General features: G+C 38.9%; 1 protein-coding gene across 7 annotated transcripts in view; it reads right to left on the bottom strand.

The window, feature by feature from the left end:
* LOC145348976 (mitogen-activated protein kinase kinase kinase kinase 4) overlaps positions 1 to 27,966 on the bottom strand; it is a 315,280-nt gene that overhangs the window by 92,856 nt on the left and 194,458 nt on the right. For all 7 annotated transcript variants that reach the window (XM_080197144.1, XM_080197146.1, XM_080197149.1 and 4 more), the window contains exons 8-12: positions 23,420 to 23,474; positions 20,393 to 20,471; positions 10,826 to 11,001; positions 6,863 to 6,935; positions 2,130 to 2,340 (exon numbers count right to left, since the gene is read on the bottom strand). In XM_080197144.1, the coding sequence (XP_080053270.1) occupies positions 2,130 to 2,340; positions 6,863 to 6,935; positions 10,826 to 11,001; positions 20,393 to 20,471; positions 23,420 to 23,474 (594 nt within the window). The remainder of the gene's footprint in view (positions 1 to 2,129; positions 2,341 to 6,862; positions 6,936 to 10,825; positions 11,002 to 20,392; positions 20,472 to 23,419; positions 23,475 to 27,966) is intronic.

The raw sequence follows: 27,966 nt of genomic DNA, 5'->3' as shown, positions 1-27,966 counted from the left end.
GGAGGGCCGAAGGGCCTGTTCCTGTGCTTTCATTTTCTCTGTAGGAATTCAGGATGGATAATAAATGCTAGGCTTACCAACACTGTCCACAATTCATGAACAAATTTTTAAAATCTGGATGTTAAAATTATGTATCCGCATACAAAAAAATTTAAGTTATAAACAAATTTTGAACTCAATTACAGTCACCTTGCATACCTACACAGCACATCAGCTAAATATAATTGCCAATTAACAATACTCAAGACAATGCAACTGATATTCCATTTGAACTGAAAACTCTAACTGTAATTTTGAGCTCTGTTGCATGAATGTGATTTTTTAATATTGAGAAATAAAGTGAAGGTTGGTAATGCTGAACACCAAGTTTCAAAATAATAAAGAGCCAAGAAAAGTAGAAGTGACACCAAACCTAAATCATAAAATTGTGAAAATTCAAACACTCCAACTAAAATCAAATGTAAAGAGGATACATTCAGCAGGGATATATTCAAAGGGAACATGGAATGGAGATAGGGGAGATTCTCTGACCCGTGGTGCTTTGAAATGGGGTTGTATGTGGTAAGTACTTGATGACAAGTGAAATGTCAACACATAAGCTGTTGACCAAAACTTCTAAGAGTTGGAAGTAAATAATTCCCATAAATTTAGAAAGCAGCAAGATAAAGTTCAATAAGGTGGCAATTAGAATGGTAGAAAAGATCAATTTTCTTGTGGTGAAAGTGCAAAGAAAATTTCCACATAAAAGTAAAATTGACTGCTAAGAAGAGACTGGAAGTGAAGCTTAGGAAGGGGTAAATTCAGAACAATAGTGAACAGTGAACGACATTCTGCAGCAGTCGGTCTTAATCTATTAATTTGATTCAGCTATCAAAGCTGAATATAACTAAAAAGAACCATCGTGTTTTCAAATTAAAGGAGGGTACAATGGCAAGACTGATAGATATCTTAGCACTGTCATTTATCACTTTCCCACCCCCACCATGCAAAGAATCTGTGAATTAAGGAGTAGATTGCAACATTATGCACCATTAACATTAAAGCACAAAGATGAAAATCTGATCCATTTTCTCCAATTCACAATCACGTTTATCAGTCTAGATCAGTAACCAATTATGAGTTGAGAAATAATATTCTATTCATTCTATTATACTGTTATCTGCATTCATTCTCACTTAAGGGAATCCATGCTTCCTGATGTCATCAACTTCATTATTCCCCATTTCAATTCCATGAACTATACTTACATACAATGGGTATATGTTTCCATATTTATTTCTAATTTAAACTTAACTAGTGAAATTCAAATGATTTTGTCCTGGGAAGTAAGTAGGTAACTGAAACAATGCACATCCATCTGCAGCTTTCTGCAGAGCCCACTCCTTACTGACTTAATTATGAACATTTTCCTGAGGATTAATGATGTGCCTATTTTAAACTATGTAGGTAGAGAAATAAATAAATAAATTCGATATCAAAGAACATCTAAATATTGTTTCAATTTTCCCACGTAGGTTCACAACCACAAGAAGCAGGTGAAGCAAAAAAAAAATGCATTTAAGAGGAAACTTGACAAACACATGAAGGAACAAGGAATAAAAGGTTAAGCTGGTGCACTATGAACAATACTGGGAGGGGATTCATGGAGAACATAAACACCAGCAAAGACCAATGAGCCAAATAAAATATACAAAACAGAAACCGGCTATGTAATTTTAAGTGAACCACTTTTCTATTGATTAATGGTGCGCCTATTTCAAAGTGATTGCTATCGCCGATACTTGGCAACTTAATGGTCAATAATACATCTGATCTGTAGGATCTGGTCTGAAAAAAATACTAAGAGCGTAAATGCACAACCAAGAGCAAAAAAGTAATTTGCAAAAAATGGCATGGCAAGAAAGCTGAGTATAGTTTTTGTAAAGCTAAAATCAATGCTTTTTAATTGCATTGTTCAACTGTGCAACAGACTAAGCATTTGTTAAAAGTTATTACTACAAGTTACAAGACTGAACTTGCCTATTGTCTCAATCTGCTTGACACGAAGTGTAATATATCTTTAAGGCATTCCAATATCTCCAACACAAAATTTCTGTAAATAACGTCAAGTTTAAAAAAAAGATTCCTACTTCTTCAAGTCGTCGCCTTTGTTCCCTTTGTTGTTCAATACGTTTTTGGCGTTCTGCTAGGAGCTGTCTTTTATACTCTTCCTGTTCTCGTAGTTGCTGTTCTTGAAGGAGTTGTTGCCTGCGCATAGCCTCAGAACGCTCTTTGTTCTCTTGCTGCAATCTCAGGAAGTCGCGACGAAGAGTTGATTCTCCAGGCACATTAACAATTGAGCTACAAGATAAAGAGATTTTTTTTCCCCAATGTCGTCTTTCAAAAGATAGGTAAGAACGCTACATGAAACAATGAGTTTGCAAATAAATTTGGATGCAATGCAAAAAAATGGCCCCATGACTGGAAGGTATCTTTTCATACAGCCAAGTGCTACACAGTGGGTAGGATTTTACAATCTCACTTGTCCCAAAACCATAAAATCCCATCTAAAGTCAACGGACTTTCCCATTGTCCGCCCCTCGCCTGCTCCAACTCCAGTGGTGGGCGGGAAGGTAAAATTTCGACCTATATATCTGGTCAGGGTAAGTACAAGAATGTATATACAATGGAGGGTTGCATACTCAAGGCAGCAGAGCAGGAGAAAAACTAAGGAGTAGCCATGAATGAATTAATGATAAGACCATTTAGGATGCACAAACATGAAGCTAGATATATAGTTAAATACCTTGTCCAGCTACATCAAAATACTTTTTGGTTTTTGTGTCTCACATCATTGGACACTTCAGTCCTTGAAGAAAGGTCAACAACAGCACTACTTGACTGATACAAATTTAAGAGCTTTTACATTTCAAAACAGAGTTGGAGTGTTGGGATAATGTGGCCAGGATATTCCAGCCCTGTAATGGCAGATATGGCAAGCCAACCAAAAGTCCATCAACTTCAACAGGATCAGAAGATCATATGAGCAGATGGGGCTGGAAAATTCCAGTCTATATCTCAAAGAAGTGTAAATTTTGAAAGGATACATTTTAAAATAGTGAAAGAATTGGAAAGATTGATTAAGCTGGATAAGCAAAAGAACATTGGGAGACATCAACTCAATTGATAAAAGCATACGATTACATCTCCTGAAACTTACTTGAAGTGGTTGGAAAACAATTCCACAGAGCTTTTTTCTCTTAATTGGACTAGGTTTTCCTTTCCTCTATGTTTTGCTTCACCATGGCTTTAGGCAGGAGTCTCGGTTGGGAATGGAACAGGCTCAATGGGCCAAATTGTCTTTTCTTGTCATTTCTCAAGTATTCATAAACAGTTAAAAACTTTTAGATCTCAATACAAATGTAAAGAATTTTATAAAGTTTTTTTTTCTATGATGCAGCTCAAGTTTTGAAAATTCAACTTCTGCATGAGTACAAAATAAGCAAATGTGATTTGTGTTAGGAAACATTTTACTCATCAAGACTTTTTAGAATTTCCCCAAAACTTGTAACAACCTTATTTTGAAAAATGTTACTTTGGTGGTTACACTTGCTCTCTCGTGGACATAATTCAGGCTGACTTGTGATGAGGTGTAAATTAGACAGAATTAGCAACATTTAGCTCAACAAATCTGCAGATTCCTATCACCCTATTTCATGAAATATTCCTTTCTCTCTTAGCTGCTCAGCCAGCATCCCTTTAAATAGCATTAATACTATTCACCTCAACTTCTTTATCCTTACCAAGTTTCTAAGTAAAAAAATTCTCCCAAATTCCTGATTGCATTCATATAATATTAATAAATACAATATATTTATGTCCCCTAGTGCTCAACCTCCGCCTCCCCCCCTCTCCCCGCCACCCCCCCCCCAACCCCAACATCTCCAAGTTTACTCAAACTCTTCACAATTTAAAGATCTCTATTTGGTCACTGTTTAGCCTTCTCATTTGCAGAGAAAATTATCCCAGCAGATTAGTTTACCTGACAGTGACAACAAGGACCAGTATTTTTTATTTGGAAATCCAAAAATTCCAACATTTACTCAAAAAACCTTGTTATAAGATTTACTGTGAAAACCAAAGATTTCTACTACTTAAAAACCAAGAATATGAATACTAATAATCATACTGTTTTAAATAATCAATACATTAAAGATATTCAAAGTACAGTGAAGCCACTATCTTCTTAATTTAAACTTCCATCCAAACTCATTTGACTTCCACCCCAAAAATTCCAATCAGATACTTAACAAACTGGAGGGGAGGTGATGACCTAGTGATATTATCACTTGACTATTAATCCAGAAACATAGTTAATGTTCTGGGGACCCAGGTTCAAATTCCACCAAGGCAGATAATGGAATTGGAATTCAATTTAAAAAATCTGCAATTAAGGATCCACTGATGATCATGAAACCACTGTCAATTGTCACAATCCATTTGGTTCACTAATGTCCACTATGGAAGAAAATCTGCCATCTTTACTTTGTCTGGCCTACATGTGACTCCAGAGCCACAGCAATGTGGTTGACTCTCAACTGCCCTTTGAAATGGCCTCGCAAGCCACTCAGTTCAAGGACAACTAGGGATGGGCAATAAATGCTGGCCAGCCAGCGATGCCCAAGTCTCTCGAATGAAAAAAAACCACTTGATCCAAGTACTGTTCCAAAGATCTCTTGGGCCTTCTGTTTACTTCCAGCCAAGTTTTCCCTTCAAAACCTCTCCTACCATCTCTCAATTGTAGATTTGAGGTTCAACGTGTTGTTTGCATCTTAAATGTAGCCACTACAGATCAGAACCCTCTTGTTTCTAATATTCTTTAGCTCTGGAATTTTGCCTATCAGAGCACTCTCCCACTCAGGAAGTCAAGTTAATTTAACGCTCTCGCATATATATCTGTCAATCACTGCATTGGGTTACTCAATTAAGTCTAACTCATGGTTAACACAGTCCTTCAGTTATCAAAGATTCTGAATCCTTCTAGCCAACACAAGCATTTCAGCTGAATTCTGCTGAGAGATACTCCCTGCAACATGCTAGCTCTAAACTAAACTGCTTGAAAGAGATGTTCCCTGCAATAGCCTTATTGTTTACTCTCTGCTTTTACTAATGTTTATCCCCAGGTAGCTTGGTCACATGATCCCTTCCTGGAACAAGTTACTTTTTACAAAAAATTAACTTCCAGAGAAACATAGTTCTTAAAGGGACTATTACCCCAAAATAAAATATAATATTTTCTTCTGAAAACAGTTCTGATACATTTGTAAATCTTTTTGACATCATCTTATTACAAACCTGATCTGTCTTTCAGAGCATGCGATAATCAATTACATTTTTTAATTTCCATGCTGAGAAACATTGAGGACATCATGACTTGACATGAGCCACATTTAAGCATTTTTTTTGTTACAGCATGGTAAATATTGAGCATCCTTACTGGTCCCATACAGAGCAGTGGTCAGCCCTAACATTACATTTACAGCAATGTTATGTAAAACTGTAACTTAAACAGTTCAGGGTGAGTGTCTACAGCTAATGGAGGCTAGTCTCAGAACAGCCCCTGAATCCCTACTGCTAGACCAATACTTAATTTACGCTGACTGTTTCAGGAAAATCCTTCCAGCTGGCATGCAATCTCAACCAGTTGATGAGGCATTGACCCAAACAAAATCAGAAACGTGAAAATAAATCCATCTGCACCGCCAGTTCCAAAATACATCGGGTGAAAATACAAGGACCGAAGAAAATAGACTCTCACAAACATATCGATAGCATGGTAAGAAGTGTAAAACATTCCACATTCACTTCTGAATGATAAATGAAATATTGTGCAATGATATTTATACACCCATTAAAATTGGCCCCATATGCAAAGCATACTTTCAACATTAATTATTTGCAATTGTTCTGTGACAGTTATTGGTCAACTGTCACATGTGTGATATAGGAAATATACGCAGAAAAACATTAAAAGTCTCTTTCACTATCTCTGAAATTAACATCCAGATTTTGCCATTCATTCAAAAATGAGTCCTTTCTCTGGACTTAATCACTCTGTGTCCACAGGAAGTCAAGTTAATTTAATGCTCTTACATATCTGTATGACAGTCACCCAGCTCTCAATCATTATATTGGGTTACTCAAAGCCTGGTCCTTTTTATACTCTAAGCCATCCTCAATTGCATGATAAAGTCCTTTGCTGTGGAGGAGAAACTTCCATTCACCTTTCACATTACCTGTGGCAACTGAGCTTGTTAGATGCAGGTTATAAAAGTTGATGTCTGCAGTGATAGAGGAAGTTGGTGGAGCACAAGGCTGTGCACAAATGTGCACATGATAAATTCTAACCTTCTGCCACAAGAGGGAAGTAAAGAACAAGAACAGGCACATTTTCCGGGGGGGGGGGGGGGAACAGAAGATAAAAACAGTCCAGAAGACAAGTAACCTTGTGCACCTCACTAATAATCAGCTGAAGGGTACTAATGTGAACCTGTAACATTATCTGCTCAATCTCTCAGCCAGGGATTGGCTTTACACTAAGCCAGTGTAATTCTGGAGCTTTTTCTTTGAAGTGGAAAAAACTAAAATAAAAGTGGAAACTGGATGAAAAAGACTAACAAAAGATTATAAAAGTTGAAGATTGAGGAAAACTTAGAATCTGCAAGAGGAAGGGAGATATCCAAACGCAGAAACCAAAATATTGGCCCACATGGGGCTTAAGATTTTTTGTTATTTGTCTAAATAATTCACCAATCTGGTCTTGTATAAATTCAGATAGGACAATGTAATTTTAATTAATATTTAATTAACAAAGCATTGTTACCTTGGTTCTCCTTCCTGCTCAGGCAACTCCTCCTCCTCTTCTTCACTCCCACTGTATTCATATTCAGTTTCATCTAAATTAAATTAAACATTATGCTTTTACAACCATCATGTTAGTTTTCAATAAGCCAGTTTGTTTTGGGTAGGGAAGAAGGTGAATGTTTATTATTGGACATGGGAGGAAGAGAGGCCACAGTTACAGTACAGAGAATCATACAGCACAGGAAATCGTTTGGCCAATCATACCTATGCCAGCTCTTTAAAGTGCTATCCAATTAGTCTCCCTCTACCCCATAATCCTGCAATATCATCCTTTTCGAGTTAATATTCAATTCTTCATTGGAAGTTATTGGTGTTTAGTAAATAATTACTCTGCTACCCAAGAAGCACAAGAGGAAAACCAGGGAGCCATACATTAGCTTCACCTAACATTTACTGTCATGAAATTCGGAGATTTTATAATTAAAAGGTCAGGTGGATTTCAACATTTCCTGCTAATCAAAGACAGTCAGCATGGGTTTGAACTTCAAGAGTGATTATATGGCTAATTATATAACCAGGGCTCTAGAGAGTGCTTTAAATTAAATATGGAGAAGAAGGGTTCACAGGAGGAGAGATTTAAAAAGTTAAAGAAAAAAACCAATGCAATAATGCAGGATAGCAATGTGGATAATAATAACCAGAGTGCGACAAGAAGGAACAGCATACAAACATAAGTATGCACCAGCAAATAAAGTCAGAGCGAGTAAGAATGGTTAAAAAAAGTTCTTTATCTATTGCACACCATATTCATAACAAGATGGATGAATTGATTGTTCCAACATAAGTGAGTAGGATATGATAGCCATTACAAAGATATGGGCCAGAATTCTCCATTTATTCATGCCCTATGCTGCTGCGAGGACAGATAATTTGGTGCTTAGCCAAATTTCCATTCACTGCAGTGGAACTAGAGAATCCCGCTGGCATGAAAGGCGGGAAAATTCTAGCCATGGTTGTAAAATGACCATGGCTGGGACCTAAATATTCAAGGGTATTTGATATTTTGGAAGAACAGTATAGTTCAGAAACGATCTTGGTTCAGAGAATCAAAATGTAGAATAATTTTGAGTGAAGATATGAAATAGCAAGGGGAAGAAGTAATTAATGGAAGTGGTTTATAGCTCCCCCCCACCACTCCACCCCTCTGTTAGTAGCACACCATAGGACAATGAATAAATGAAGTATAGGCGCTTGTAAGAAACGTTTGCCAATAAGCTAATTAAATTTTCACCTTCATACAGGCAGGATTTGTCAAATTGGAAAAGGTAGCCTAGACAATAAATTCATAGTGAATTTGGAACTATTTCTCAGAATAATACATTCTGGAACCAACCAGGCAATAGGTTAGTTTTGATCTGGTCATTTGTAATAATGACAGGATTAATTAATCTCATAATAAAGGATCCCCTGGGTAAGAATGATCTTAACATGACAGAATTTCACATTCAGTTTAAGGGTGAGAAATGTGGGGCTGAAACTAATGCTTTAAACTTAACTAAAGGCAATTACAACGTACAAAGATAGGGTTAGCTAGGTTAGAAGGTAAAACAGTAGAAAAGCAGATAATATTTCAAAAATACATCCCATTGAGTAAGATGAGTCTACAAAAAGGTTATACCATCCATAGCTAACTAAGGAAGTTAAGGATGGTATCAAATTGAAAGGATATACAAAAGATCAGTGGTAGGCCAGAAGATTGGAAATATTTTAGAAACCAGCAAAGAATGACCAAAAAGTAACAAACAGGGAAAAATTTGAGAAAATTAGCAATATGAAAACAGATAGTAAAAGCTCCCACAGATAAAGAAAAATGCAGTGATAGTGAGCAGTGGTATTTTAAGAGCAAGACAGGGAAATTAACAATGGAAGGCAAGGAAATGGCAGAGGCTTTGAACAAGTATTTTGTATTTATCTTCACAGTAGAAAACACAAAAAGCAAAAGAATAGTTGAAATATCAGTGGGCAAAAAGGACAGAATAATATAAAACTATCACAATCACTAGAAGAAAAGGTACCAGGAAAACATGTAGAACTAAAGGCTTGCAAGTCTCATGGATGGCATGCACCCTAGGGTCTCAAAATAACTGGTTACAGCGATAGTAGATGCATGAGTTGCAATCTTCCAAAATTCACTAGATTCTGGAAAGATCCCAGTGAATTGGAAACCCACAAATTTAACACCATTATTCAAGAAAAAGGATGATAGAAAGAAGGAAACTATAGGCCAGTTAGACTAATATCTGTCATTGGGGAAAAAAACATAATAGCATGCTATTCAGAAAATCATAAATACAGTAAGGTCGGGTCGACATAGTTTGGTAAAAAGGTTTGACAAATATATTAGTTCTTTTAGGATGTGGAAAGCAGACAGTTAAACAAGTGGACGTTACTTATTTGCATTCCAAAAAGCATTCAATAAGATACCACATAAGAGCTCATGGTATTCAGGTGATAGGTTGGCGTAAATAAGATTGACTAACTAACAGGAAACAGAGGTAGGGATAAATGGATCATTTTCAAGCTGGAAAAGCCTTAACCAGTGGAGTGCCACAAAGATCATTGCTAGGACCTCAACAAATTTATAAATGATTTAAATTAATAGCTTAGATGAAGGAACTGACTGTCATGTAGCCAAATTTGTCGCTGATACAAAGATGGGTGGGAAAGCAAGTTACAAGTAGGATGCAAAAATTCTGCAAAGGGATATAGAAACGTTAAATGGGTAGGCAAAAATTTGGCAGATGGACTACAATGTGAAAACCGTGAGACTGCCCACTTTGGTAGGAAAAGCAGAATACTATTTACATGTAGAGAGACTGCAGAATGCTATGGTACAGAAGTACCTGGGTGTCCTTGTACATAAACCAAAAAAACTGTACCAAACACTGGCAAAACTACAACTGGATATTGTGTACAGTTTTGTGTTGGAAACAGTTCAGAGAATATTCAGCATTCTGATTGTTGGTATGATAGGATAGGCGGATAAAGTGATTATGGTATGCTCCCTTTATTAACTGAGTCAGAGAGTTTAAGAACAGGGAGGTTATACTGGAACTATGTATATTGTTGGCTAGACCACAGCTAGAATATTGTGTGCAGTTCTGGAATCCACGTTGCAGGAAGAATAGGATAGCACTGGAAAGGGTGCAAAGCGCGTTGCTCAACTTCCCTTCATTTGTGCTCTATTTATAAAGCCATAGGTCCCTTTGCCTTTTAAAAAAAGATCAACTTGTCCTTTCATCTTCACAGTTTTATGAATGTGAACCCTAGGGTCTTGTTCTTTCTTCACTTCTTTTAAAATTGTATCACATAGCTTATATTGTCTCCCTTCATCATTCATTGCAAAATGCTTCAAATGGTGGCAAACTACACATTATGAATCTCTGTTATCCCATGTTGCTGCCTCAGGTCAGTTATCTAATCAGAAAGGTTCCACCAGATGCATCAGCTATAAAACTCCACGAGACATACTGATGTTGTTTTAGTTGTAAAACAATAAGCTATATACTCTTCAGGTATGAATATTGTAAAAGGTCATGTTATAGAAAAAGCAAGTGTCTTTTCAATGCAGGAGAGTCATTTGTGAAGCACTTTGATGAAAAAGAATTTAGCACGCCAGAGGTGAGTTGGCCAAAAGGCAAAGAGAAAAATGTTGGTTTATATTTCACTATTTAGTGTTTGACAATATGGAATGTATTAAATTGATGGTTTGTACTTCTTACACACTCAGTATAATGACTGCTTTTACGTTTCTTAGTATTCTCCTCCTGTGGGAACAACTTCAAGATGCATATGTATGAATTTTTAGGTTTAAATTCTTGCCCTGGTCAAAGAAGAGTAATGTTCTCACACTTTATATTTGCTAACTGAAGAAGCCTATGATCAATGTTTTTTGCAGTGACATCAGTATTGCACCACATACCTTTTTCTCCTCTCTTCTTCCTTGTTCTGTCAATATGATCTTTCAACTGGATTCGAACTTGCCGTTCATTTGGTTGATCACGAATAAATGGATGTTTCAACAGGTGTTCAGTTGAAGGTCGTTGCATGTAATTCTTCACCAAACAACTCTCAATAAAACTAAAAAATTTCTTTGACCTGCAAATGTGTAGAAAAAAGATTTGCTTGAATGGCCAATGATATGGAAATTAATTTCAGACAGAATTACTTGATATCCATTTGCTAATTCTACCTGGGGCTTTTTAAATGCACATACACAGCGTGACTTTGTTCAGATCCTTAAATCAAGTCTGTCATTAAATTTCAACTTAAAATGACAGTTCATATCTGCGTTAAGTATTTACTTCAAACACTATCTTCAAATAAGTCTTCACTTAGGTCAACTACAGTATTTAATATTATTTACTGAAAAACAAGACGTTACTGAAAATTTTCATCTTGCACTCATCAGGACAAATGCAAGAATGGCAAATTTCAAATGGCCACAGCAGTTTATATCTACAGGAGAAAGGGGGTGCTGATTGGTTGACAGGTCGACCCAAAATGGCCAAAGCATGGGGAAAGCAATGGGGAACTATAATCCTCCAAGCCTCCAGGTCACTGAAGAAGGCACAAGCCTTGAACATATTCCTTTAGTTTGCAGAGAATGGCTGCCTTTTATGAGGTTATGTCACTTCCAGTAAGTGTTAAGTCACATTATGTGCTCATGTGATTATCTTAAATTGGAGCCCTGACCTCTTGCCCTGTGCATATTTCTGATCCTTTATTGGCACAGTCGCAATCTTTGAATGTAGGCACATGTAAGGATTTTCTTACACACTTTAATGTACTCCATCCCCTGCTCAAATTAACTTCGGAGAGTGGACCAGTGTAACGCATTTCCTTTTCTCAATGTGCTATTTTAGATTCTCTACTATGGTTTATCACAAGCCTACCTTCACTGGCAATGTGTGTGTTGGAACAACATACGTGTTGGGGTTAAACAAAGAACAACCCAGCACGGGAAACAGGCCCTTCGGCCCAACAAGCCCGCGCCGCTGCATCACCCTACACCTATTCTACCCTGCGTGTCTACGAGTAGAACCCCTGACTTAGCCAGATTCAGGGGAGAATAGTGTCAATTTGGTAAAACCAATCAGCCTAAGAGCACATCTTTGGGGCGTGGGAGGAAACCGGAGCGCCCGGAGGAAACCCACGCATCCACAGGGAGAATGCACAAACTCCCACAGACACAGGCCCAAATCCATGTATCTGCACAGCTAGCAGTGCTGGTCACCGAGCTGTTGCGGCGCCCGTCTACTGGTCCAGGATCAAGCACGTACACCGACACGAAGTACTAGGCCACTCCTGGAACCTCCAAGAGTAGCCCACGCACGACCCACCGTGTGCATGCCCCTCGTTTGACAACGAGGTGGACCTCCACCTGCGGAATAAAAGACAAAAATGTTAATCACAAGCCTGCCTTTCCGGTGTCTCCCGAGGTTCTAACCCTTATTTAATAACCCCTACCATAACCCTCCATCCTCGTTTCACTCATGTGCCTATCTAACTGAACCTTAAACGAGTCCAACGTTCCCGCCTCCACCACCCTACTCGGTAGCGCGTTCCATATCCCCACAACTCTCTGCGTAAAGAACCTTCCTCTCATATCCAAATTATATCTCTCCCCCCTCACCCTTAAATCATGTCCTCTTGTATTTGTAACCAATCTAGGGAGCAGTCTCTCACTATTGACTCTGTCTATTCCCTTCAGTATCTTATATACCTCTATCATGTCCCCCCTCAATCTCCGTCTTTCCAAGGAGAACAGTCCCAGTTTCTCCAACCTTTCCTCGTAACCCAGCCCCTCCATGCCAGGCAACATCCTGGTAAACCTCCTCTGCACCCTTTCCAGAGGGTTCATGTCGCTACACACATTTTAAGACTAACCCAAGCCATTTGCTCATCTTGCAAGCTTGGTTCAGAAGCAGAGTGCACCAAAACTATCCTGCACAACAACGGCTATACGGAATAGATCATAATTCGCTGTGCATCATGCAAACTTACAAATGGACCAAAGACTGCCATATTCAGGCCCAAAATGTGCAGTCTATCTCAAAATACCCTGGGAATGCAAAGTATTGCAAAAATTTGAACATGTCAAACAAGCTGTTTCATACTAGTACTATGTGGTATATCATCTCCCACCTATAAGATGTTGCCATCAGTCCAAAAAGATGCTCCATCTACCACACAATGGAACAATGCAGAGTATGAATTTCAGTGCCGGTGCAATGCCAAGTACATAGACTATGTCCCAATGATTGGCTGATCAAAACAAACAACATATTCCTTTGGCTGCTTGTACTAGATGTGACTGCATAGTTGGGCAACATTTGCTGAACAATCCTGAGTGTGCTAATACCTATATTGCCAAAAAGGTAATCAATTGAGTTCTCCAAACAGAAGGAATCTGTTCAAGCCTTAGTCTTGGTTTAATTATCTGGTGGCTTGGGGTGTCTGCAGTTCCCCACTGCTTTCTCTATGGCAAAGCCTTGGACAGAGGCAACTTGCCAACCCAATCAGCACCTCTTTTCTCCTGTATATAAACAGTGGTGGTGTGAAATTTGTCATTTTTATGTTTGTCTTGATGAGTACAAAACAAAAATCTTTGACAACATTTCTCATTTTTCAGCAACATTCAAGTTCTGCACTACCGGGCAATTCTTTATTTAATACATACACAAGACCACAAAATGGCCATGAAGATGACTGATGAGGGTAGGGCAGTGGATGTTGTCTACATGGACTTCAGTAAGGCCTTTGACATGGTCCCGCATGGCAAACCAGTGCATAAGGTGAAGCCACATGGGATCAGAGGCGAGCTGGCAAGGTGGATACAAAACTGGCTTGGTCAAAGAAGGCAGAGGGTAGCAGTGGAAGGGTGAGTTTCTGAATGGAGGGCTGTGACAAGTGACATTCCTCAGGGATCAGTGCTGGGACCTTTGCTGTTTGTAATATATATATATATATAAATGATTTGGAGGAAAATGTAACTAGTTTGATTAGTAAGTTTGCAGACGACACAAAGGTTGGTGGATTGCGGATAGCAATGAGGACCATCAGAGGATACAGCAGGATATAGATCAGTTGGAGACTTGGGTGGAGAGATGGTAGATGGAGTTTAATCCGGATAAATGAGAGGTAATGCATTTTGGAAGGTCTAATACAGATAGAAAATATGCAGTAAATGGCAGAACCCTTAAGAGTATTGATAGGCAAAGTGATCTGGGTGTACAGGTATAAAGGTCACTGAAAGTGGCAATGTAGGTGGAGAAGGTAGTCAAGAAGGCATACGGCATGCCTGCTTTCATCAGCTGGGGTGTTGAGTTTAAAAATTGGCAAGTCATGTTGCAGCACTATAGAACCTTGGTTAAGCCGCATTTGGAATATAGTGTTCAATTTGGTCATCACACTACCAGAAGGATATGGAAGCTTTGGAGAGGGTACAGAAAAGATTTACCAGGATGTTGCCTGGTATGGAGGGCATCAGCCATGAGAAGTTGGAGAAACTCGGTTTGCTCTCACTGGAATGATGGAGATTGAGGGTGACCTGATAAAAGTCTACAAGATTATGAGGGGCATGGACAGAATGGATAGTCAGAAGCTTTTTCCCCAGAGTGAAAGAGTCAATTACTAGGGGGCACAGGTTTAAGGTGCAAAGGGCAAGGTTTAAAGGAGAAGTACGAGGCAGTTTTTTTTTTTTACACAGAGTGGTGGGTGCCTGGAACTTGTTGCTGGGGGAGGTAGTGGAGGGCTGAAGGGCCTGTTTCTCTACTGTAATTTTCTTTGTTCTATATTTGCAATTAAATATGCACAACCAGCTTCTCTAGAACTCGCAACATAATGGCAGCTTATCCTTTAACACCTGCTCCTTGGGAGAGGAATCTGATGTAAAATTCACTGGGCCTATTGCCAGAAGACCATCTATAGGCAGATAGTGGTCTTCAGCCTCAGTGAGGAAGTGCTCGTGCGTGCCCTCCATCAGATAGATCTCAACAGCATCATCAATTTAACTTTTGGTACTTGAGCCTAATTAGTTACCCAGCCTTAGCAGGCAGGTCACTGATGGCAGTCAGATACTGCCTCTGACACGGTCGCTCAGTGTAGGAATTCATAGAATCCCTACAGTGCAGAAAGAAGCCATTCAGCCCATCAAGACTGCCCAACAACAATCCCATCCAGGGTCTGTCCCCATAACCCTATGTATTTACTATGCTAATCTCCCCGACACAAAAGGGCAATTAAGCATGGCCAATCAACCTAACCCGCACATCTTCGTGACTGTGGGAGAAAATGGGAGCATCGGGAGGAAATCCACAGACATGGAGAAAACATGCAAAATCCACAGTTTCCCGAGGTCGGAAATGAACCCAGGTCCCTTAGTGCTAAGGTTGCTAAGCACTCAGCCGTGTGCCACCCCAATTGTTGTAATGAGATTCTTTAATAACGAGATTCTCTAATTCTCCCCCTATCCCTCAGCACTATAAGGGTAGTGTAAAGTGGTGGAAGAGATCTGTACGTTTGTCAACATTTCTGTGACTCTGAGGCCAAAAATTGGGCAGCATAGTGGTTAGCACTGCTGCCTCTCAGCACCAGAGACCCGGGTTCAATTCCAGCCCTGGATGACTGCACTGGTTTCCACCAGGTGCTCTGGCTTCCTCCCACAGTCCACAGATGTGGAGATTAGGTGGATTGGCCATGGTAAATTTTCCCTTAGTGTCCCAAGATGTGTAGGTTAGGGAGATTAGCCATGGTAAGTGTGCGTGATTACAGGGATTGGGCCTGGTTAAGATGATGTATTGAGAGTTGGTGCAGAATCGATGGGCCAAATAGCCTCATTCTGCACTGTAGGGATTCTATTAAATTCATTTTGTTACATAGGCCTTTGAGGGTCAAAAGTAACCCTATCACATTGTTGCATTACCAAAGATAAAGTTACATACCACCCTGTCTAGAAAATTAGTTGGAAAAACTATTCTTAAAAACCTGTAAGCAATAAAACAAATGTATATAATTTAAAATAATTATTCAGAACTCTTCTAAATGGGTGGCAAGGTGGCGCAGCAGTTAGCACTGCTACCCCACAGCACCCAGGGATCAGGTTCAATTTCAGCACCGGGTGACTGTGTGGAGTTTGCACATTATCCCGTGGGTTTCCTCTCACAGTCCAAAGATGTGCAGTTTAGGCTGATTGGCCACGCAAAATTGCTCTTAGTATCAGGGGAGACTAGCAGGGTAAACACATGAGGATATGGGGATAGGATCTGAATGGACTGTTGCCAGCGCAGACTCGATGGCTGAATGGCTTCCTTCTGCATAGTAGGGATCCTATGAAATGTTACGCACTCTTTAGAAGCTCTTAGAACAAGTCTTTAAGAATCTGATTGCAATTAAGAGTTGGATTTTGCCAAGATTGGAAGGATCCCGTTCATAGGTTCAATTCCAGACCAGAAACACAAAGGTAGCTTTGCAAGGCATCAGACAGATCTTCTCGGAGATGGCTTTGCAGCCAGCTGCAACCAGAAGTCCTGTCCAATTCAGGACTGTAGATGGACAAGGGAATCGGCCAGTCTAAAAGGGGGACCTGCAACGAGGTCTGGCCTAAGCTCCATCGTGAAACATGGACACTGGAGATGTAGGTAGACAGCAATTATAGCATCATAAGATTTAGGTTAGCAATGAAAAGGGCCAGGAGCAATTCAAAATGAAAATAATTAATTGTAAAAGACTCAATTTCAAAACAGTGTGAACACATCTGATCAAAGAAAATTGGAATCAATGAATGGTTGACAAAATTGTAATGGAACAATGGTCTGCCTTTGGAAAGGAAATTGTGCAAGTTCAGTCCAGGTACATTCCCAAGGGAAAGGTAAGACACACCAAGGCAGAGCTTCCTTTATAACCAAAGAGACAGAAAGTAAAATGAAGCAGAAAAGAGGGTGAATGACAAATATTAGGTTAATAAGGCCTGAATAGAGAATGCTCAAAGGGGGAATGAAAACAGAAATAGAAGGAGAAAAGGTAGGCAGCCAACAAAGAATCTAAAATTCTTCTGCAGGCATAAAAACAGTGAAAGAATAATAAAGGGAGGGATGGGGCCAAGGATGGACCTAAAAGGAGACTGACAAATGGAGGCAGAGATACTAAATAACTAAGATACTGAATAAATTTTACATTTGTCTTTGCTGAGGAAGAAAATGCTGCCAAAATCATAGTGAGAGAGGAGGTAATTGAGACAAGTAGTGGGTTAATGATTGATAGAGATGAGGCATTAGAAAAGCTGCCAATAAAATGTTGTTAATATCACCAGGGCTGGATACCATGCATCAAGAATATGAAGCAAAGAAAAGGGTGGAAATTGAGATGGCACTGGCCATAATCTTCCAATCTTGCTCAGATACAGGAGTGCTGCCAGAGGACTGAAGAACTGCAAATGTTACAACACGTATTTCTTTTTTAAATAAAGTCCAGCAACTACAAGTAAGTTAATATAATCTCAGTGGTGGGAAAGCTTTTAGAAAATGCTGATCCTGGACTAAAACAACAAATCACTTGGAGAAATGTGAATTAATGAAAGCAAGGTTGTATTTGTTAAAAACAAATTGTGTTTAAGCAAGTGGACTGAATTTTTTGATGAGATAACAAGGGAGGTCTTAGGTTACTGCAGCTGATGTGGTTGGTGTACATGCACTTCCAAAGGGTGTCTGATAAAGTGTCACAAAATAGGCGTCTCAGCAAAGTTAAAGCCCATGGAATAAAAGGGGAAGTGGCAGCGTGGATACATTGGTCAAGCGACAGGAACCAAGTATAATGATGAATAATTGGTTTTCGTACCAGAGGAAGGTATACAGAGATGTGCCCTGGCTGTTAGTACTAGGGCTGCTGCTTCTCTTGAAAAATACTAATGGCCTAGATTTGGTTGTGCAGAGCACAATTTCAAAATTTTGCAGGTGACACAAAACCTGTATTGCAAGCTGTGAGGAAGGTGGACCTCAAGGGAGCAGAGGCTTCAAGGGGCATAGAGTGGTGGATTGGGTGAATGAAATTTAATGCAGGGATGATATGTTTTGGTGGGATGAGCAAGAACAGGCAATATGAAGTAAATTACAGAATTCTGAAGGAGGTGGAGCAGCAGAGGAGCCTGAGGTGTACAAATACAAATTTTTTGCCAGTGGCAGGGCAGGTTGGGAAAGTATGCAGAGGCCTTAGCTTTATAAACAGATACAGAGTACACAAAGAGAGCTTATAATAAACTTACAGAAAAGTTGGTTCGGCCTCAAATAGAAAATTGTGCCATTTTGGGCACCAAACTTAAGGAAGGACCTGGCCTCCTTCAAAGCAGCATTAGTGAGACTGCAGAAAAGATTTACAAGAATGGTTTGGATAGATTTCCATCCAGCCTTGTTTCTCTTAGAGGAGAGAATGTTGAAAGGTTTTGATGGAGGTGTTCAAAATCATGAGGAGCCTATCACGAAGGAGAAACTGTTCACAATGGCAGAAGAGTCGAGAACCAGAGGACACAGATTTAAGATGACGGGCAAAAGAACCAAAAGGTGAGAACAGAATTTTTTTTTTACACAATATGCAGTTAGGATCCAGAATGCATTTTCCAGAGTGTGGTGCAGGCAGATGCAATCATGACTTTCAAAAAGGAATTAGGTTATTATCTGAAAAGAACAAAAATTGCAACGCTATGGGGAAAGGGTAAGGATAAGAGACTAGCTGTGCCGCTCTTGCGAACAGCCTGTATGAACATAATTATCTAAATGGACTCCTTTCATGCTGTAAACATTTCGAGACTCTGGAATGTAGATCAAGTGCGCTGAGGCGAGTAGTTGCAAGTTACTCCATCGAGCCAAGAAAACAAAGGTGCAAACTCTATCTTGGCCAGAGGTTATTTGCTTTTAACATTTTAGAATGAGCCACTGGATAACCTGTGCATTTTAATTAAACAACCATATAACACCTCAACTGTTATAGTGGAGAATAAAACTCCCTACAATTTATTTGGATTTTCTGAAAACCTGTGACATGGTCTGAAAGCATTAAAATTCAAGGGAGAGAAATTAATGCAGGATTGAGGTGCAACATCCAAATGGAACGTTGTGGGGACTGAAGGCACTGATCTGATTACTGTAGAGGTTGATGCTTGGAATGCTGTTGATTCTTACAAATGATTCAATCATACAAATTATTCTTTTTTTTAATGCTTTTGTGGGGCAGGAATAGTACTTGCCAGGCAGGCCAGTGTTAACTGCCCACTCCCAATTGCCCCTAAGATGGTGATATGGTTCTGAGTCAGGATGCATTGCAAAATGGTCAAATTTGCAAGCAACACAAGTAAAGAAAACAATAGGGACACAGAATACAATTTATAGTATTCACGTCAATCATATTGTGGGTTGTGAAGGGGAAATTAAATTTAACACTGACCAATTCAAAATATGCATGTGAAAAAGAATCAGCATCACGTGTTTTAAATGAAAAGAGAATTAGCTTTCAATGCAATCTTCTTCCATAAAAAAATTAATAGAAGTTTTTATGAAAGATAAATTTAACATGTCCAATGCCTACTTATTTGAGGGAAGACTTTCACTGTGGGTGAAAATGGCAACGCTGGTGGAAAAGCCCACGAGAGGCCACATCACATGGCCAGGAAACACGTGGCTGGGGCATGCCATCAGCAGGACCAGAAGTGATCCTTCCGGATACGTGCGTGTGTGTTCCCCGATGTTTAATTTTTGGGGGGGGGGGGGTCCCCTCTCCAACAGGCTCCGATCTGCCAGAGCCATGCCCCAGATTTACTTTGCATGGACTGCACTAAAATCTGAAGACAGGAGTTAGCTGTGTAGCTGCAGAGCTGCACACCAATTTTCTAGCTTCAGCCTGCACTCTGCGTGTGCTGCAGAGAATTCTGCATACTCTGTGCTAGATTTTCCCTAAGAGCAGCAGGGCAATATGTGGTAATGTTACTGGAAACTTATATGGATTAGAAAATTTGTAGCCATCAAGCTGTGTTTATTTAATCCAAATCTCTTTTTTCAGGATTTGGGCAGATTGACACAAAAAAAATTGTGATAAAATGTGCTAAAACCACTAAGAGTAGGAATATAAATTTAAATGATTTTACAAGAAAAGTACTAATCAACTAGAAATCAAAATCCCCAAAAGAAAACCTTACACTTTGGGAACAGAATAGGCAAAAAAAGGATAGAAAACCACTAGATTGTAAGGGAAACATCACCTTTTACTAAGTAGCAAGAGTTAAAAAGTTGTTTTAATTCAAGTTGCATCGGTCAAGCCAGTGTTTTGCACCAACATTGTAATAATCTCTCATTCACAACACCCTTTCATCTGCACTTTGAAAGTGCAATTTGACCAACTATAAGAAATTAACAATAGGCTTTGAAAAGTCAAAGAACTGTCAAAGGAAAAGTCAAAGCAATTAAATTGCTCAAACTTTGCCCACTGACACAATTGTACTGACCATTTCTTAGACTTCAGTCGTGGGGGCGGATTCCTGGGAATGAGGAAGAGTGCTCTCATTGGGTGCATGTCGCAGAGGGCTATAGGTAGAAATACGAAGCACAGTTGCATGAACTTCAAAGAAATATAAATTAGCCAAAGCAAAATGAAAATTCATGATTTATTTCATGAAATTTAAATCATTTGAGGTTCATCTGTTAATTCTCCACCCACTCTCCTCTAACCTACTGTGCAAGTCACAAGATGCATGGATTTTAGCCTAGAAATTATAATGTGACTATATCTGGGTGTAAGGATCGCTGTTTGATTTATATTCTTAGCATCTCACAAATTATATTTTCTTAGACCACCTCTCATTATCAACTTGATATGGGGGGTAAGGAGGTAGTGAAGGGAAAAAAATCTAATGCTAGATATGAATATGAATTAGCCAACTGGGAGCGTGTGAAATTAATTCGGGATTGACTACTTGCCAGTACAGAATGCCCCCAAGCCTCACTTAAAACAAATTTCTACGTTTAACTTGGTCTCATTCTATTAAAATGTTTTTTTCCCCAGAATCATATCAACTCACTTTTTCCAAGTCACAAGTGGTTTGGCATTTAAATGATAAGTCATGTGCTGAAGAAAGCGTCAATGCAGCTACATGCCAAATAGTAGCTAGCTAGTATCAAAAAATGTTTTAAAAATATAATTTTGAGCATTGCCTGTAATCTACATTCTATAATAGAGGAAAAGAAACAATTATGGCTCTACAGAACCAGTATTGTGATCTGATCAGATTAGACTTTCCAATCCAGCGGGACATATTTGATTATACCACTTGCTTACTTTATTTTATAAATGAATTCTAAATGACATGGCACTTTACCACAGCATATTGGTTGTGTTATTTAAGCACTGATACTAAGAATGCACTAAATATACTTTCACGTAAAACACAAAACACTTATGGAATAAAAGCCATGTGTTGGAAAAACACAGCAAGAATGGCAGCATCTGTGGAGAGAAACAGCGTTAAATTTTAGAGTCAAAAATGACTCCTTTTCTTTCAGATTGCCAGTACTTGCTGAATTTTGCTTTTATTAATACTTTATGGATCTGCAGTTAAGAGAAGTTATGTTGATGTGCAATGAATCACATTTACAAGTCCCAAGTCACAGTAAACATACAGCATCTCTTTTACAATATCACAATGACTACTGAGCAGATCGGTGATGGAGACTATTCAATTCATCCTTGCTACTACATTTGTAAATACATGCCCCATCTTGTCATTTGTCTCAGAATGTTTTTTTTATTTCACTGAAGTACCAGCAAACTGTTCCAAATAATGACCATTCTACATAGGCAGGGGCACACAGTCATTAATCACATTCACAAATGAAATTGTGAGCCCCAACACTGACTCCTAGTGCACTCCATTGAGTACTTCCTTCTGCCTGCCACCCTGCCATTAGCCTCCAAAACAAGTACCTGCTGTTTCCTTCCCTTCAACCAATTCTTTATCCAAAACCATAGTTGGGATTTCCCAACCCTGCCAGCCAGGCATGGTCATGGGTGGAATGGGAAAATTCAGAGAGCAGCCAGATGTGTTACTTTTACCCAATGCCCAAATGTTTCTATTCCACCCACAATGATGCACGTTGTGTCCTACCCCACATTTGTATACTGAGTTCTCACTGCTCTTTAGTTTCAGAGGCTAGTTTCAGGAGCAGTCTTTCACAAGGAACTCACCTCCCATTCTCAACAGTAAATAGGATTGGACTATTTCCTCATGAACAAACATAAAAATGTTTTATCGGAAAATCTATAAGTTCTTAGTAATTTGTTCCAATATCTTAGTTTCTGAAGCTGGATTCATGCAATTACCCAAATTAGATTTGCTCCCCTTCTTGAAGATAGCTTGTTTTCTATCTAGTGGGACCTCTCCAGCATTCAGTGACTTATTCATCATCATCAGTACTTGGCAAATTTTATCCCAATATTCTTCACAAACTCTGGGAAGAGATTTCATTAGTCCCTGCAGATTTGTTTATTTTGAGGCCTTCAAGCCTGTCTAGAACCTCATGTTTGGAAAGTTGTCTGCAAAGTTACATGATATTTCCATGAATACGTGACATTAGTGTTGGCCTTCAACTGAATACTTTAATGTAGCAATCAGAGCACTTTATGATTTTCTATTCAGCATCAGTTCATTTCTACTGGCATCCTTTAAGCTTTTCATCTCTCTTGCTGATGCTGTGGGAAGAATTTATTATTGTTTAGTCATTCTATCTCTCTGCCCTTCTGATCATATTTTAAAAAATAATTTTCCCAATTGAAGTCTCCTATCCTTCTTCCTAAAGTTACAAGGGTCAGCTTTCTTTTCCTTGTCCAACCTCTCCCACCCAATTCTCTTATAGATCCATTTATTATTATGATTTATTTAGGATAACTGATTCTGAACAAAATTCTGAGTTACAGTCCATATTGATCAACTTCATTTTTCCCAGACTACCTTTGCCTTATTGAATAGTTATCACGTTAACTCAATTATCCATTGACTTGGGTGATGTTGTGACCTTTCGACACCATTAATGAGTTTAATCCAAGCAACCACTGAATACATTCAAAAATACTATGGTACTCAACATTCTTTTATTTCCTAATTCTGTTATAATTATTAAGCTAAGCTAGGAATGGAATACACTTCCATTTTATGCACTTAAGATCAATATTAAGTTCTCCCAGGTAAGCTGCAGAGACCAGATATAGATAGCAAATGTCCTGGGCACACTTCTACAATGTGCCTCAATTCCAGTCTTACAGGAGCATACCATGTCCTAGCCTGGCATCAGTTTGTCCATTTATAGCTGATTCACAGCAAATCATAAATTGTCTTGTATAGCTCAGCAAACTCATTTACTTTAGGACTCTCAGCCACAAAATGATAATGTCACCCCATCAGTTTGACTGAATTTAAATGTTGATCTCAGATAAATCATAGCATTTGAATCACACAATTGGCCATTTCAACATAACTTACGAGGTGCTCCTTCTGCCATTTCAATAGCTGTGATCCCCAGCGACCACAAGTCACTCTGCAAGAAAACAAGACAAACAGCTTTTTCAGCTTTTAATTATGTAGTTATTCTGTGACTGCAGAAAGTGATTCAATTCTGCTATACAGTAAATTAATGCCCAAGTTAAAATTAAATGATAAATGTAAATCATGAGGTATATATTAATTGCATAAATGCACAAAATGCAACAAATGTTAAGCAAATTCCTTAACATCCAAGAAATACCACATTGAAATTTATTATCAATTTTCTGATGCGTACAATCTATGCAATTTCACATTAATCCAATAACTGGAGAAACCCACAAGCCACTGACCTAACAATTGTACCAAGAAATATCAACCAAAGTCCTAACCAGGGATTTCTGTGTCTGAGCATCACAGAAAAGTGTGGTTTTATCAGTAACGTTAGAAAAATTATCAATACAAAATTCACCAGAAGGATACAAAGACAGAGAAGTTAAATCTTTTGAAGAGTGGCACGGCCTAGGGATCTAGGCTGGAATCTTTGATTTCTATTTATTTCAACAATTTGTACATAAAGCATGAGAATAGTAGCAGAATCCTTGGGTAGCGTCAAATTAGAAGCATGATAAATTAGGGGAAAGAATGCTGGAAGACACAGATATGTCAGTGAAATGGAGTTTGCACATTCTATCTGTGTCTGCATGGTTTTACCCCAGGAGCTCCAGTTTCCTCCCACAATCCAAAGATGTGCAGGTTGTGTTAGATTGGCCTGCTAAATTGTCCCTTAGTGTCCTAAGATGTGTAGGTTATGGGGATTAGGGATAAATATGTAAGGTTACGGGGAAAGGGTGGACCCAGCTAAGATGCTCTGTTGGAGAATTGGTGCAAACTCGATGGGCTCAATGATCTCCTTCTGCAATGTAAAGATTTTATGAATCTAAACAGATGAGAAATGACAAAGTACGGTTCAATGCACTGAAACATGAAAAATACTTTGAAGAAACATTGTTGAGTTTGTGCAACAAAGAATCAGTTGCTACAGTTGACAATATTACATGCAGTTCTAGATACCCCAAAATAGAAGATACTACAATCATGGAAATAATATAATGAAAATTCAGGAAAATGACACAAGAAATCAGAGGAAATAGTTACTAATAAGACTTTATTTCCCCACTGGAATACAGGTTTACGGGACTCCTATTAGGCATTTTAAATTTAGAACGGAAGGATTGATATCACCAATGGAAATCCATGATAGGAAATGAAGAATAGCATCAGAAGAATGAAGAAATGAAGTAGATTGTTTTCATAAAAATGATTATCAAAACATGGAATGTGTTATCACAAGTAGCTATTGAGGCAGAGACTTTAGGTGGAATTCTCCCAAGAATATTCTAAGTGTCAAATTTACATGAAAATTGGAGTAATTCACACTTTTGTTTCAGTGGGAGTTCAGAGAAGAATCTCCCATGTTGTAAGTATTGCAGCGACCACCAGTATGAACAGCATTGAATTTCAGACGGCAGGGCCTATTCCTGCTGAACGGACCACTACAAATGTGCTGATTTGTCAATGCCGAGATCGGTGCATGTGTAGTGGCCCTGCACTGATGTCTTCCCAACAGCTAGCCAGTTCAATCGCTGGCCAATCCTGCAAATCCCACATCGATGGCTCTCTGCCAACACCCCCCACCACCTCCGCACCCACCCCGATGGCCCAATTGCTGGCCCCTCTCAACCATTCCCAGGCACAACCTGACCCCCAATTTCAAGCCTCCCCCATCCCCCCACAACCTCTGCAGGCTGACCACCTTCCCCGACTGACCCCCGGCCTGCCCCAATCACTGGTCTCACCAATCCATATGCAGAATGGCAGAGTGGCAGCGATACACCCCCACCCCAACCAATCACCCCTATGCCCTGCCCCCACATCCCCAGCCCCCTTGGCACTGTCCCATATGTGATGGGAGCAAGATGCTAACAGGCCCAGAGACTTCAGTCCTGAGCCCGCTAATCACATTCAGTTGACATTAAAATGACAACGTTAGTGGTCTTTGCACCTCCTTGCCAAATTCTGGCACGGAGCAAAAATCTGGCACTGGAAGATGGTAATGGGGTGCGAACAAATCCTGCGAATCAGCTGCTGCAACAATCTCCTGGCCTGCTGCACTAAAAAATTGGCGCAGTGGGATGGGAGAATCACAGCCTATGACATGAAATTTAAGCATTGAATATTAAGAAAATGTAAGATCATAGAGGGAAAGAGCAGCGAAATCAAAATAGATTCAATAGTTCTAATTTAAAAGAAGCATCAGCTCATGCATGGATGTGTTGAGTGGCGACCTATTGTGCTCTAATTCCTAATATAAATCCTGTTGTTGCTATCTGAAGACGGCTCTCAGACCTGGTTTGAAGAAGTTCTTGTTCCTGAAAGTGCAAAGGAAATAAATAAAGAGTTGAAATGATAGAGGTTCAGAAATACCCCAACTGAACTCGGATGTTAATTCAACTCTTGTATGCTGTTAAAACACAGCTGGCCTACAGGAAGTGCAGTGCAACATTCTGTATCAAATCACAATCAATATGTTGCTGTTCTCCCCTAAACTCTTCTCTTTCATTCCCTCTAATCTAGTTCCCCTCAACTCTCATATGCAGCTACTAACAGAATTCCAACTTTAAAATGGCAATTATAATAAAAGTTGTCCAAAATACTTTCAAACAACAACATACAGACTCACCAGACACAACATTTTGGGAAATGTTAGAAAGCAATCATATTTTATATTAATTTGGCGTCTTACCTCTTGAGTTACGACAAGACAAAATATGGACTATCACAACTAACAGCTTTCAAAAACAAAGTTTGAGGTAATTTAAATTTATAATTGGATTTTTTTTCTTTATTCCTTCATGGGATGTGGTTGGTGTTGGCATGGTTAGGATTTATTGCCCACCTTGGATTCCCTTAAACCGGGTGGTTTGGTGGGCCATTTCAGAAGGCAGTTGAGAGTCAACCACATGGATGTGGGTCTGGTAGGTCAGACTGGGTAAGGGTGGAAGATTTCCTTCCCTAAAGGACATTTGTGAACCAGGTGAGTTTTTACAACAATGATCATTGCCACCATTACCATTACTGGTACTAGCTTTTTAATTCAGATTTATTAATTAACTGAATTTAAATTCCACCATAGTAAGATTTGAACCCCCTTCCCAGAGTGTTAACCTGATCCTCTGAGTCACTCGATCAGACATTACCACCACATCACTATCTCTTCAAATCAATAAAGTGAAGCCCAAATGGAAAAATCGAAAAAACGTTTCTATGAGCAATAAAGATAACGACAAAGCTTGCACATTTTCTTTTCAATTCTTTATCTTTATCGTTCCAGGATTCAGTATTGAATTGTTACTATAAAGCGTATCCCTATACAATATTTAATCTGAAATATAGCACCTACATTGACAACAGTTCTGTGGTTCAAGGATTTTGACACAAACATTTAGTACCAAGAGTTTTCAACCAAGGCAACCAACAGAAAAAAAAGGACTGTGTTATCCTAGTCAAGTATCTAATTTCCTCAACATGAACCTGAGCTGCATAAACAACTGAAGCATTCACCAACAAACTATGTAGTCAGTCAGGTCCAATTATGGTTAAAGAATAGAAACAAATCACAACACAACCAGTAACTGCACTTGCTCTATGAAGTCTAATATTAAACAGAAATCAAATACCACAATGAGCAAAGACTCAATGTCCTAAGTCCCCCACAAAGAACATATTTGCATTTATGTAGTAGCAGATCACCCAGAAATACCCTAAATTATGCCAATTAGAATGAATCATTCTGAGGAGCACTGATTGTTATAGAACAGTTGATTTTCACACAGCAAGATCCTACAATGAGATGAGTCCAATTAATCTGTTAATTCATGGTGCTGGCTGAAGCAACAAGGTTGGTCAGGGTACCAGACAAACTCTGCTCTTCCAATAATGCCAGCAGCTTTTGGATTTATCTGAACCACCTCGGTAGACAAATGGGTCTTATGCAAATCATGGCAATCAAATCATATGGTATTACCTCAAATACTGCCCTGAAGTGTCAGCCTAGATCATCTAATCTGATAATTAACTACTAGCTATATTTAAATACAGAAAGTAATGTATTGAAACCCAAAACATGCAAATCTTTTAGAACTGCTTTGCAATTATCATGAAATGTGTTTAAACTAAACTTTGGGGAAAGAGATTCATCACCTTCAATATAAGCTTTTCTCTCCATTAGATTTAAGTGAAAAATGACTCAATTGTGACTGGACTTCTTTTCCTGCATGATACTTGGTATCCTAACAAAACCTTTTTGACATTAGTTCCCAGGCTTACCGTAAAAAATCGAATCTCAGATGTTGGTTGGAATGAAAAAAAAATAACCCTACCACCATATACAGGTTTAAAGATTCAGTTGCCAAGTTTCAATTTAAAATGGGAAAGAGTTCCTTTGCTTTCTTAAATCAAATCCACTACAAAATACACAGACAGAT

Source organism: Carcharhinus amblyrhynchos, chromosome 10, assembly GCF_965287045.1.
Source record: "Carcharhinus amblyrhynchos chromosome 10, sCarAmb.v2.hapA, whole genome shotgun sequence".
NCBI lineage: Eukaryota > Metazoa > Chordata > Chondrichthyes > Carcharhiniformes > Carcharhinidae > Carcharhinus > Carcharhinus amblyrhynchos.
This window is presented reverse-complemented; position numbering and strand designations above follow the sequence as displayed.